At 47.2% G+C, this 13,086-nt stretch overlaps 1 protein-coding gene across 2 annotated transcripts in view; it reads left to right on the top strand.

Moving 5' to 3' along the window:
• ZMAT4 (zinc finger matrin-type 4) overlaps window positions 1-13,086 on the top strand; it is a 362,220-nt gene that overhangs the window by 64,457 nt on the left and 284,677 nt on the right. For both annotated transcript variants that reach the window (XM_070459721.1, XM_020876283.2), the window contains exon 2: window positions 11,874-11,979. In XM_070459721.1, coding sequence (XP_070315822.1) covers window positions 11,878-11,979 — 102 coding nt within the window. In that variant the 5' untranslated portion in view covers window positions 11,874-11,877. The remainder of the gene's footprint in view (window positions 1-11,873; window positions 11,980-13,086) is intronic.

The raw sequence follows: 13,086 nt of genomic DNA, 5'->3' as shown, positions 1-13,086 counted from the left end.
CTCTAGAGCACAAGCTTATGGGCTTAGCTACAACCTTCCCGGACAGGGGATCAAACCCTCGTCCCCTGCATTGCAAGGCAGATTCTTAACCACTGGGATGCTCGGGAAGCCCTGGTTATCCATTTTTTTTTTCCATTTATTTTTATTAGTTGGAGGCTAATTAGTTTACAATATTGTAGTGGTTTTTGCCATACACTGACATGAATCAGCCATGATTTACACGTATTCCCCATCCCTATCCCCCCTCTCACCTCCCTCTCCACCCGATCAGCATTGAAACATGTGTATTATCAAGGGTGAAACAGATCACCAGCCCAGGTTGGATGCGTGAGACAAGTGCTCGGGGCTGGTGCACTGGGAAGACCCAGAGGGATCGGGTGTTTATCCATTTTAAATACAGCAGTGTGTACATGTCAGTCCCAAACTGTCTAACTATCCCTGCCCCCATCCTTCCCCCACCTCCCTGGAACTAAAAGTTCTCTCTAAGTCTGTGAGTCTCTGTTCAGTTCAGTCGTTCAGTCGTGTCTGACTCTTTGCAACCCCACAGACTGCAGCACGCTAGGCCTCCCTGTTCATCACCAACTCCCAGAGCTTACTCAAACTCATGTCCTTTGAGTCAGTGATGCCATCCAACCATCTCATCCTCTGTCGTCCCCTTCTTCCACCTTCAGTATTTCCCAGCATCAGGGTCTTTTCCAATGAGTCAGTTCTTCACATCAGGTGGCCAAGGTATTGTAGCTTCAGCTTTAGCATCAGTCCTTCCAATGAACACCCAGGACTGATCTCCTTTAGGATGGACTGGTTGGATCTCCTTGCAGTCCAAGGGACTCTCAAGAGTCTTCTCCAGCAGCACAGTTCAAAAGCATCAATTCTTTGGTGCTCAGCTTTCTTTATAGTCCAATTCTCACATCCATACATGAGTATTGAAAAAAACCAAAGCTTTGACTAGATGGACCTTTGTTAGCAATAAGGTAAATAAGTTCATTTGCTTTGTAAATAAGTTTATTTGTATCAGCAAATGGTATTTCTTCTGACAAAAGTGCCCTGCCAGGGCCCTCGGACCCATCAGCTGGGCACAGTTGGGCTCTCTGTCTGGTCCTGCCGGACTCCTCAGGCTGTCCCTGCGGCGGCCTCGCACAGGGCCCCTGGGAAACCCAGACAGAAGGGCTCCCACCTTCTGGATCACCTGTCAGCCCCACCTTTGCCCACATCCCCTGTCTCTACTGTTCGCTGGAAATGAAGGTCCAACATAGAAACCTCAGCAGGAAGGTTAAACCTCTCAAATGACATGAGGGAGACAGACAGCCACCGCCTACTAGCTGGTGTGGATATCTTATTCATGTGCAAGGAGATAGGGATTCTGGGTGTGTTTCTGCAGAATGGCATGCCCTGAGTTCAGTGTGCGGACCTTTTTGAGAGATCAGAGCCTTGGAGGAGCTGTTCTCTGTGGCACTGCCTGTGCCTAGGGCGACGCCAGCACATAGTAAATGCTCAGCAAAACCCAGGTGATGATGCAGGGTGCTCTGAGCGAGGCTGTAGGAGATGCTGGTCTCGGGCAGAGGCTGTCCAGTAAGTGCCATGGCAAGTCTGAGAGGCTGGATTCCTCGGGAGCCTTGGGCTCCGCTGAGCCTGCTGGAGTCTACAGTCCAAACTCACACATCCTGGCAGGGCTCAAGGGGTCGGAGAGGGACAAGTGGCCGGGGAGCAGGTGCATGCGTGTGCATCCTCAGAGGCTGGCGCCGGCTGGGGGCTTGTTTGCTGCTCACCGCCCTGGGTGTCCTCGGCCAGCCACGGGCCCGTACGGGAACAAGACTGACAGATACGGTTCCATGGCCTGGGGCCTGGGGTAAGGCGTGTGGGCCCAGCAGAGGCAGACGCCTCTGAGTCAGGATCACGGAGGCCAATTTTACAAGTGTAGAAAATGGTGCTATCAAAAGGCAATTATTCAAGGGGTGTGAGTCAGCCTTGCAGCTCCTGGCAGTGCCAAGCAGAGGGGAGTGGTGTGAGGGGTTCCTCCCACCCCTCCCCCCCGCACCATCCCCCCCAACAGAGAAGAAGAGTTGTGTCTTCTCTGCATGGATCCTAAAGGGGTATCTATTCTTAGTTTAGTTTCTGACTTTGTAGAGTGGATCTCAGCTAGGTGCTCTTTGACCCGCCTGTTCGTGTAAACTTTCGATTGCCACGGTTCATCCGCCCTCTGGGGTGTTGTGGGCCCTCATTCACGTGGCGATTCTACCTCAGTTTATTCCTCCCCCTCTGGCAGATGCAGATGCAAACTCAGGCTGGAAACCAGAGCTTTCACCTGCCTGTGGGTGGTTAATGGTAAGGGACCTGGACTGCCACACTCCTGCCTCTGAGCATCACCAGCAAGGCGAGGGGGGCAGCAGCCAGCCAGCAGAGAGGGCTTCATCCCAAGAAACAGGGAACCCAGAGGTTCTTCAGGCTGGTTGTATCTGATGTTTGTCCTGATCTCAGCCACTTCACAGAGGTCCCAGGTCCACAGCCCAGCCTCCTGGGGGAGTGTGGTGAATGGAAGGTGGGCATGCAGGCACTGCAGACCCTGTGAGCTGGTCCTGGGTGGTGGCTTCAGTTGTGTGCCCTCTGCCCCATCTCTCCCTTGGGCACTGTTTCATGGAAGTCCAGTATGCTTCTGGTTCTGGAGCACTTCCCATTTTTTAAATTTTTTAAATTTTTCTTCTTCTAAGGCTGCTTGGTCTGCTGTCATGGCAACCAGTCTTGCATCCCCCAACTCATGCAGAGGGAGGTGTGGAGGGACGAGACAGACCTGGCCCGTCCGTAGGGGTTCCTGGTCCCTAGAGGTGGCGGAGGGAGGTGGGGAGTCACTGTGGAGATGTTTATAAGGTGCTGTGTTTGTCTCCAAGTCTTTGTTTTCTGAGGGCCAGGAAGGCCCGTGGGGAAGGTGTTTTCTGTGCCCCGGAAGGACAGTGGCAGGGCCTGAAGGGGGATGGAGCAAAGATCAGGACGCAGCTATAAGAACACCGAGGTGGGCTCCAACTTGGGCCCTTTTCCAAGTGGGATAAAAACTCTGAGGGTCACAGAGAAGGCGGCCAAGGCTTATTTGTTTTGTGCTGAGAATGGCCCAGCCCCAATCCTTCTGCCTTTCCTCCTCTGAGCAGAGTTTGATTCCTTCCAATTTTGGTGACATAAAGCAGGAACCATTTCAGTAGCATTTTCAATATTAATAATTTTAATTTTAAAATGTGTCTGATTTGGGGGATTTCCCTGGTGGTTAAGACTTCGTCTTCTGATGCAGGAGGTGTGGGTTCGATCTCTGGCTGGGGAGCTAAGATTCCACACACCCCTTGCCACCAGAGTCAAAACAAACAGCTGAAGCAATATTGTAACACGTTCAATAAGACTTTAAAAATGACCCACATAAAAAATCTTTTTTTTTAAAAAAAGTGGCTGATTTTAAATGGCAGTGGCATGCCTCCTGGCCATTTCACATTCACAACCAGAGGAAGTTTCGTTTTAATTGGTGGCATTTTCAGTCAACCATTCAGCTTGTCAAAGTTGAAGGAGACAGGAGGAATCCAGTCTTGCCGCGCTGGGCGCAGAGCCGTCCAGAGTGGTGGCCGCGGGAGCGCAGTGCTTTGCCGGGGGCGGGCACGTGGCATGCCGTGGAGGGTCTTGGCTGGATTAAGAAGAGCCAGCAGACTGGATGGAGGGGTGGGGTTTTGCAGGCCATCAGGCTGAGCGGGGGGAGCAGGAGTAGGTACCAAATTTGAGGGTGAGTCAGACCACAGATGGGCAGGCAGAACAAATGGGAAGAAGGCCCTGAGTCCCAGTTTGATTCTGATAAACGCAGAGAAGAGTGTCTGGGCCCTGAGGTCACATCCAGCTTCCCAGATTTTACCTGGATAGTCGAGGCTCCCTCGGATCTGCCCACATGAATTCCGGGCAGGGTGTCTGCCTTTCATTTTCATATTTTTGTTAATGGTGGCTCCTTAGACGGGCGGTAGGGCAACAGACTGAAGGGCTCATTGTGCTGAATTCCGCCACGGGGAGGCAGTCAGGATGGGGCTGAGCCGGTGGACACAGAGTCAGCCCGGCCTTGGTACCTGACTGCCCCTTACAGGCTTGTTTACTCCATCCTATACCTTAGGTTCTCAACTGGTCAATGAGAAGGATGACTCTACCTGCCTCTTGGAAGAATGAAGTCAGGTGGGAAGGCCCTTAGCACTAAGCCCAACCCAGGAGCCGCTCCCCCCGCCCCATATGCTTATCATAGTAAAAATCTTTATTCCTTCTGGGTCTAGAGCTTTCACAAGGGTCCAACACTGTGAGGAGTCATTTTAGATGCAGCCCCTGATATTGATGGCTTAAAGCTCAACATTGAGAAAACTAAGATCATGGCATCTGGTCCCATCACTTCATGGCAAATAGATGGAGAAACAGTGGAAACAGTGGCTGATTTTATTTTTTCTGGGCTCCAAAATCACTGCAGATGGTGATTGCAGCCATGACATTAAAAGACGCTTACTCCTTGGAAGGAAAGTGATGACCGACCTGGACAGCATATTAAAAAGCAGAGATATTACTTTGCCAACAAAGGTCTGTCTAGTCAAGGCTATGGTTTTTCCAGTGGTCATGTATGGATGTGAGAATTGGACTGTGAAGAAAGCTGAGTGCCGAAGAATTGATGCTTTTGAACTGTGCTGGTGGATAAGACTCTTGAGAGTCCCTTGGACTGCAAGGAGATCCAACCAGTCCATCCTAAAGGAGATCACTCCTGGGTGTTCATTGGAAGGACTGATGTTGAAGCTGAAACTCCAATACTTTGGCCACCTGATGTGAAGAGCTGACTCATTTGGAAAGACCCTGATTCTGAGAAAGATTGAGGCCAGGAGGAGAAGGGGATGACAGAAGATGAGATGGTTAGATGGCATCACTGACTCAATGGGCATGGGTTTGGGTGGACTCTGGGAGTTGGTGATGGACAGGGAGGCCTGGCGTGCTGTGGTTCATGGGGTCGCAAAGAGTCGGACATGACTGAGCCATTGAATTGAACTGAACTGAACTGATACTGATGAGTTCACAAAGTCATATGGATTGGCAGTCTGGGAAATGCAAAAATCTGCCCCTAAGGGTGAGAGTGATTCTTTGGTTGAAATTGCCATGAGTCTTAAATCCTATTTTTTTTAATATTAATTTATTTGGCTGTTCCCAGTCTTAATTGTGACATCTTCATCTTTAGTTGAGGCATGTAGGATCTAGCTCTCTGACCAGGGATCGAAACTGGGCCCCCTGCATTGGGAGAGTGAAGTCTTAGCCCCAGGACTACTATGGAAGTCTGTTAAATCCTATTTTTTTAAAGGACTAGTGAGGGAGGAGAGTACGTGAAGGAGTAGATTTAGTAGATTAGTAGTAGATTAGACCTTACAGATGAGTTTTGGACTGAAAATGCCGAAATCTGTGATGAGATACCCGAAGGTGGGGATCACTGAGCTGAAGGCGTCTCTCTCCAAGGGCCAGGGGTACAGAGGTTTCGCCCAGGGGATCATGACGGCTGTTGGCTATCACAGAGCCACCCCAGTGAGTGGCTGTGTGTGCAGAAAGTTGGTTATGTCCAGTCTTTGGGTGGTGTGTTCTTCCTTTATGTCTCCCCGGGAGCAGGTCACAGCAGGAAGTGCAAATGGGCAATGGAGAGGGTGGGAGAGGGTGGGACACACTTCTTATCAAAATGCTCCATCTGTCGCTGCCAGTGCCTACTGACAGCAAGAGGAGATTGGAAACATTCATGAAGTTTGGAGTCTTCACAGGCATCCAGCCCCAGTATCAGCTGCTGGTGGAATTCAGTGAAAACGAGACATTTTGGTGGATGATATTAATACACAACAGAAATCCTGTGATGGCAATAAAGGCTATGATTTTAGCACACCGATGGTGTTATCTTCCCCCTTACTCTTGAAGGTGGTTCTATTTATTTCTCTGCTTCAATATTTACAGCCTCCTTCCTGAAAATAAGAATAACGATAATACAAAAAAAATAACATTTGTAACAGTGGTGGTAATATCTGTTTTTGAGTGTCTGCCATATGTCACAGTCTTTGTTAGATGTTTTCCATCTACATCTCTCCAGTCATCACAATAACCCTGGAGAATGTTTACCCCATTTCACAAATGAGGAAAACAGGGCTCAAGGAGGATATATAACTTGCTCACAGACCTAGTTGGTGAGGGACCAAACCTGGATCTGAACTAATGTCTTGTTTTCCTCTAAAGAGCCCTGCGTGGGTTTGGGGATTTTTGAGACAGAAGCTATTTTAGCATTATTAGAAATGGAACGGAATGAAGAATATCATTCTTGGCTACCAAGCCTCAGGTTTATTTGGGTTTTCAGCCTGTGTTCCTCAAATCTGCTCTTGAGGAGCAGGAAGAGGCAGAAAGGAAGGTTTCATTATCTGCCTTTGATTGCTGCTGCTGCTGCTAAGTTGCTTTAGTCATGTCTGAAGCTGTGCGATCCCATAGATGGCAGCCCACCAGGCTCCTCTTGTCCATAGGGTTCTCTAGGCAAGAGTACTGGAGTGGGTTGCCATTTCCTTCTCCTTTGATTGAAGATCCTGGAAAAGGCCATTCCTGGCACCATGAGCAATGTGTTGGGACCTGCCTCTCCTTCCATCTGGACCTTCAGCTTGGTGTCTCCTTCTCTTCTCTCATTGTACTGCCTCCTCCCCTTATGGTGCATAATCCCGAATTAGCCCTGCCAGTGCCCTTTGTATGTGTCTTCTTATGCCAACCAATAGCAAGATTTTTTTTTTTCTCCCTGTTCCAGGGAAAAGAATTAGCTTGAGTGGGAACCCATTTCTCTTCACTCTAATCCTATCCATTCTCAAATTTTCAACTCTAATAGGACTGGAAGAGTTCTTTAAGATTCTTCTCATCTCTTTAAATCCTGTAGCTTTTTTTTTTTTTTTAACCAGCCCATTATAGTTGCCACCTGTGTCTTAGGTATTTGGGGGGTGTCTGTCTTCTCATTAAATAGCTCAGAAAGATTTGGAAGACAGGAAATTTGCCTTCTTTTATCCTGATGTCATCCTGATGCATGGTAGATGCTCTATACCACTATTTGGTTACTTTTAAATTTGGGCTGTGCTGTGTCTTTGCTGCAGTGCGTGGGCTTTCTCCAGTTGTGTGTGTGGGTTCTGGGCTTCCCTTGTTGTGGCCCGTGGGCTCGAGAGCTTGTGTGATCGCTAGTTGCAGCATGTGGCCTCTCTAGTTGCAATGCACAGGCTTCATTACCCCAAGCATGTGAGATCTTTTAATTCCCCAACCAGGGATTAAATCTGAGTCTCCTATATTGGAAGGGGGATTCTTAACCACTGGGCCACCAGGGAAGTCCCCCCAAACCATTATTGAATAAACAGAACCTCCCCCTCTGTATTTTCTTTTATATTATTATTATTATTCTGAGCTATACCTCTGTGCCTTCCACTGTCACTGCTACACATTTAAATAGGTCTGTTGCTTTATTGAGGCCTGGGCTAGCACAGAAGAATCTGACAACATTCCTGTTCTAATACTGTCTCCAATCTACTCTGGGCCTTGATTTTCCTAACATACAGGTATCACTTTCCTCTGTGAATGCTAAAGAGTTGAAGTTCTTCAAACCTTTACTGTTTGCTTTGAAATGTGCCAGGATGGGGAATACTGAAAGCTTTTCACTCAGGTCAGTTTCAAGTCTTGGAAATCAAACTGCTTCTCTCCTTCCTTTCCTTACTTTTTTCTCCTCCATCACAATGTCCCAGTGCCTCAGAGTTTAGTGCAGTCAGCATGTTCTGAGAGTGGGGGATCACCACGTGTTGGCTGTGGACCGGTAGGACTGGTCAGTAGGTGACCAATGGTCCAGCTCTGTTGCCGCTCTAGCAGATGATTCAGCACCATGGACAAGGCTAAGGAAAGCGTCAAGTCTTCCTGCCTTTTCTTCCCAGCTCTCCTATACTTCTGAAGGCTAGGGAAGCCAAGATCCTCTTCTAAACAAGATGGAGAAGGGGAGCAAGTGGCAGCCTCCCGCTTTGGGAATTCCACTTTTTGAATCATAAATCAGACCTCCTGGTTATCTAAAGTAACACACAGAGAGTTCTCTTGTCTTGGAGAAAAGGCCTCCTGCACAGATTAGACTGACCCCTGTTCCCTGATGGTCTCCTGCTCTAAATTAACTTATTCCAAGCCTTGTCAATTTCAGGGGGGGGGGGTGTCTTTATGGTCCTTTTACTGCATGTGAACTTATTCAAGTCAATATTCTTATATAAACCAGTGGAAAAAGCCAGGATATTCTCTTCTTCCTTTGAATTTTTTTTTTTTTTTTTTTTTGGTATACACACTTTATATTCTGCCTTTAAAGCTATTTCTGCTCCACAGCTGCTTTACCGAGACTCAGACTCCTACGGGCCCCACTTGGTCCGCCATGTACCTTGAATATCCTTTCACACTGTTTGATTTCTGCAGTCGGTTGTATAATGAGGAGGGAGTATGCAGTGAGTCTGGAGATTCCTATTAACCAGGTCACCCATGAATCTATTTTTGTGCTCTTCTTTATTAGAAATAGCAGGGAACATGATAATATTTAAACACAACTGCTTAGAGGAGCTTGGCTTCAAAATACACCTTCCCAAGTTTTCTTTTCCCATTTGACATTTCAAAATGTTGTACTACATTTTTCACATCATCAAAGTGCCTCCTCTCCATTTGCATTCCAGGCTGTGAATACAGACCGTTGCAAATGACAGTAGATATTTTGGAGGGTCATTTGGATTCGTGATCCTCTGCCCACATATCGGGAGTGTTTCATTCTGTTCTTGGCACTGCTGTTGAAGATGGTCCATAAAAAGATACAGACCAAGATGATAAAGGAGGACAGGGGTTGGGAATAGATAGAAGAGAGTTATCTCCAATGCTTGAAGGAGGGGACCTCATGAGAAAGGGGAGTAAAATTATCCTGTATTGTTCCCAAAGACAGAATCAATGAATGGAATGTATAAGGGGACAGATTTTGATTCAACCTAAAGAGTGCCTGAAGACTAATGCTGCCAGACTCTAGAGCAGGTTGTCATGTGAGGTAGAGAGCCTCCAGGCACTATAGGTCCTGAACTCCAGGTTGACCGGGCTGTCTGCCTGGAATGATCCTTCCAGAAATAACAGGTCCATTTCAGCTGCAAGAATCACCCGTCCTTACTCCTTGGCATTACTGTCGGAACTCGGCGCATTGGAAACCACAGGTGCTCTTGTCTCTTGGCAGCAGAAACTCTGAATCCTTTTGAATTGCTTAATACAAATGTCCTTATGGGCCATGACAGCCAAAGTCAAGGTAGAAAGGGATTTTGGAGTTACTGAGGCAGGCAGCCTTTTGTTTCAGGCAGATATTTTATTCTTGAGACACAGCTGTTTATTTATTTGTTTAAAATGTATTTATTTATAAAATTTTGTTTGTGTATGTATTTATTTTTGGCTGTGCAGGGTCTTCGTGGCTGCACATGGGCTTTCTCTAGTTGCAGCGATGGGAGGCATCTCTTGTTGCAGAGCATGGGCTCGTGGCTCACGGCCTTAGTTGCCCTGAGGCACGTGAAATCTTCCTGGACTGGGGTCGAATCTGTGTTCCCTGCACTGGCAGGTGGATTTTTAACCAGTGGACCACCAGAGAAGCTCAGCGACCCAACTATTTAGGTGCTTTGTAAAAATGTCTTCAATTGGACGGCAATCTTTCATTTGTTGCATTAATCAAGACTTGCCCAATACCTTACCAACACTGGTATGCCACTAAAAATAGGATAGTGATCCCTTTCAAACAAAGGGATTTCTGCAGTTTATATTACCTTCTCCTCTTTTGATATTCTCCACAATTCTCCAAGGAGGCATGGAAAGTAGTATTTTCTCAATTTTTATGGGAAGAAAACTGAGACCTACAGGGCTTAGTGACTCATCTGCATCATGCAGCTGGCAAGCTGTGCTCCACCTGGGATGGAGTTGGCAAGTGGGAATTGGAACCATGGCAGCTGGGCGGTGTCTGTGGCCGTGCCAAGCATCAGCAATGTGGCTTTGGACAGTTTCACATGTACAGTGAGGGCGTTGGTGTAGGCTGAGTTCCAGGGGCCCACCCCACCCTGCCATCTGGGCTTTTCTGGCCTTGGCACCTGGCACAGTCCTTACTCTTTGCCTAGCAGGTAGGAGGTAAGATGAAGTGAAATTGTGGGTTGGAGAAAGGCATCATGATGTGCAGGCGTGTATTTCCAGGGTGGTGACATTACATGTAATACACTTCTGTGTCAGATCACCTTCACAAACTTGAGAACCTTGGCTGCATTGTTTTTGGCATGCTGTGCAGTATGTGGGATCTTAGTTCCCTAGCCAGGGATTGAACCTGTGTGCCCTGAATTGGGAGCTCAAAGCCTTAACCACTGGACTTCTAGGGAAGTCCTTGACTGCATTTTAATTCAGAGTTTGGAATTGGAGGATGTTTGTTTACCTTTGCATGTTCAATTGTGATGGGGAGGGGTAGAAATAATCTTTATGAATTTCCTCTGCCCTACATATAGAAGACTCAGTAGGAATCATGAGGGCTCCTCACTTTACAAGATATAGGCTTGCAAAAAAAAGCAATAGTTTAGTCTGATTTTTTTTAATTGTCTAAGTATAGCTGTGCATGCATGCATACTAAGTCACTTCAGTCATGTCTGACTCTGTGACCCTAGGACTGCAGCTTGCCAGGCTCCTTGTCTACGGGATTCTTCAGGCAAGAATACAGGAGTGGGTTGCTGTGTCCTCTTCCAGGGGATCTTCCTGACCAACCCAGGGGTCGAATCCATGTCTTTTCTAACCTGCATTGGCAGGCAGCTTTTTTACCACTAGCACCACCTGGGAAGTCCCCAAGCATAGCTGTTGAACTCAAAACTCTATTTAATTTTACTTGGAAGCCCCTTGGGGCTTCCCTGGTGGCTCAGATGGTAAAGAATCTGCCCATAATGCGAGAGACCTGGGTTCGACCCCTGGGTTGGGAAGATCCCTTAAAGGAGGACATGGCAACCCACTCCAGCATTCTTGCCTGGAGAATCCCCATGGACAGAGAAGCCTGACTGGATACAGTCTGTGGGGTCACAAAGAGTCAGGCATGACTGAGTGACTAAGTTTGTACAAGGCTCTTGACAAAGCTAACCTGTTTCTTTGTACTACAGAAGTAATTCATATTCATTGCAGAAAATTTAAGAAGAAAATCATGTCATTATCTATAATCTCCCAAAGATAGCTGCTACTAACATTCTGTTAAAACTTCCTGGAATGTTTTTCTGCACACCTCTACATGTTTTAAAAGAAATTAGTATAATACTGTACATACTGATTTGTAAACCTTTTGCTGTTAATGGTAAACGTTTTCCTACTTTACTAAATATTCTATGAAAATATTTGATCTGAGTGTGGATTTGGGAGGTATATAGTATTCTAGCATGCAGATATATCAAAATTCATTTAACCTACTTCCTACTCTTGGCTATATTGGGTGCTTATAGTATTTTGGTAATATAAATTATTTTTGAAGATGTCTTCTCACATAAATTCTTAGCAATACAGTAGACGTAAGTCTGATTTGTCATACATAGAAAACTAAAGTTGGATTTCAGGTTTTTAGAGTATCAGCCAAGCTGTTGAACATTTATGAGAAAATGGTCCACTACACACTTTCTAAGGGTGACTGACATGGTCACTCCTGACATGGTCACTCCAAAGGTTTGGGGAGATCTCCCCCGCTGTCACCATTGTTGGATCTCGTACCAGGCTCCTGGCTTCTTCACACCCTTAATGTCCTTACATAAACACCATGGCAGTGGATTCATCTCTCTTTTCTGTTGATTTTCTTTTAGCCTGATGAAGTCCTCCGATATCGATCAGGACTTATTTACAGACAGTTACTGCAAGGTGTGCAGCGCACAGCTGATATCGGAATCTCAGCGTGTGGCCCACTACGAGGTAAGAACAACTGTTCCCACCCAGGGTGTTCAGATGGAGGAAAGAGCAGCCTGAGTCGAGGTCGTGGGGCTTGAGGGTTCTGCCTCTGGACTTGGGGTGGATCTGAAGAACCACGGGGCCTGAGCACACAGTCTGAGATCAGGTCAGGACAGAGGTGCACGCGTGGGGTTGCAGAGTGGGTAAGGACGGCATTTTCAGGCCTCTGGCCGTTTCCCAGATCCTGCTTTTCCCTTTGGACCTCAGCTCCCCCGGGAACCCAGTGGGCTTCCTCTGCTTGTTGAATCTGTCACTGCCCATCTCAAGTTCCTTCCAGGGATGCATTAGCGCCAGCTTCTCTGTCCTTCTCTGATGCTTGAAGGAAAGCCCAGAGGCCCTTTCTCCATCACTGGAGGGAAAATGGCAGCAGGAGTGGTCCAGCAGCAGATTCCTTCCGCCTTCTGGCTGCTGCTCCCAAAGGGTTTATCAACAGAAAGACTTCCCTCGCAGGGTGATAACCAAGTTTTAAAGTCCAAATATTCTTGAAGGACATAACTCAGTGGCTTTGACTTTTTAGGGTGGGAGCTCAAAAGGCTGCTTCTTGATCCTTTATTGGGAAGAGAGGATGAGAGGAGAGAGGTCGACTCGTTTCTGAGGAGGGAATGGGGGGCACACGTGGAGAAAAGGGGCCCCTGGCCCCCCAGATGCTGCCCAGGGCCTGTAGCTTTGCAAGAGAACACACACCAGTGAGAACACGAGCTTTCAAGGGTAATAATTTGTAAGTAATTTTAGATTGGAGGGCTTAGCCAGCAATTTTCTTTTTGTCTGTCGCATCTGACAAATGCCAGTTGTCACTGTCACTCACCACATTCCTCTGAGTCTCAGATTCCTCCGAGCACAGGGAAAACAATAATAATCGCACACACATGCACACACCCCGGGACCCATTCCTTGGCCCCTGTGTGCTCCTTGGGGTTTTGTGGTGACCAGATGAGAGCCCTTGAAATGGCTATTTGCACAAATGTTCTTTGGCAGCTATAACGTGTGCCCAACATGCAAAATTACATTGTTTCTCATTATCTACTCTGTGGCAGCAATGTTTGGACAATGGCAAAGAAAACTTGCTCTTCA

This window comes from Odocoileus virginianus, chromosome 32 (genome assembly GCF_023699985.2).
Source record: "Odocoileus virginianus isolate 20LAN1187 ecotype Illinois chromosome 32, Ovbor_1.2, whole genome shotgun sequence".
Classification (NCBI taxonomy): Eukaryota; Metazoa; Chordata; class Mammalia; order Artiodactyla; family Cervidae; genus Odocoileus; species Odocoileus virginianus.
This window is presented reverse-complemented; position numbering and strand designations above follow the sequence as displayed.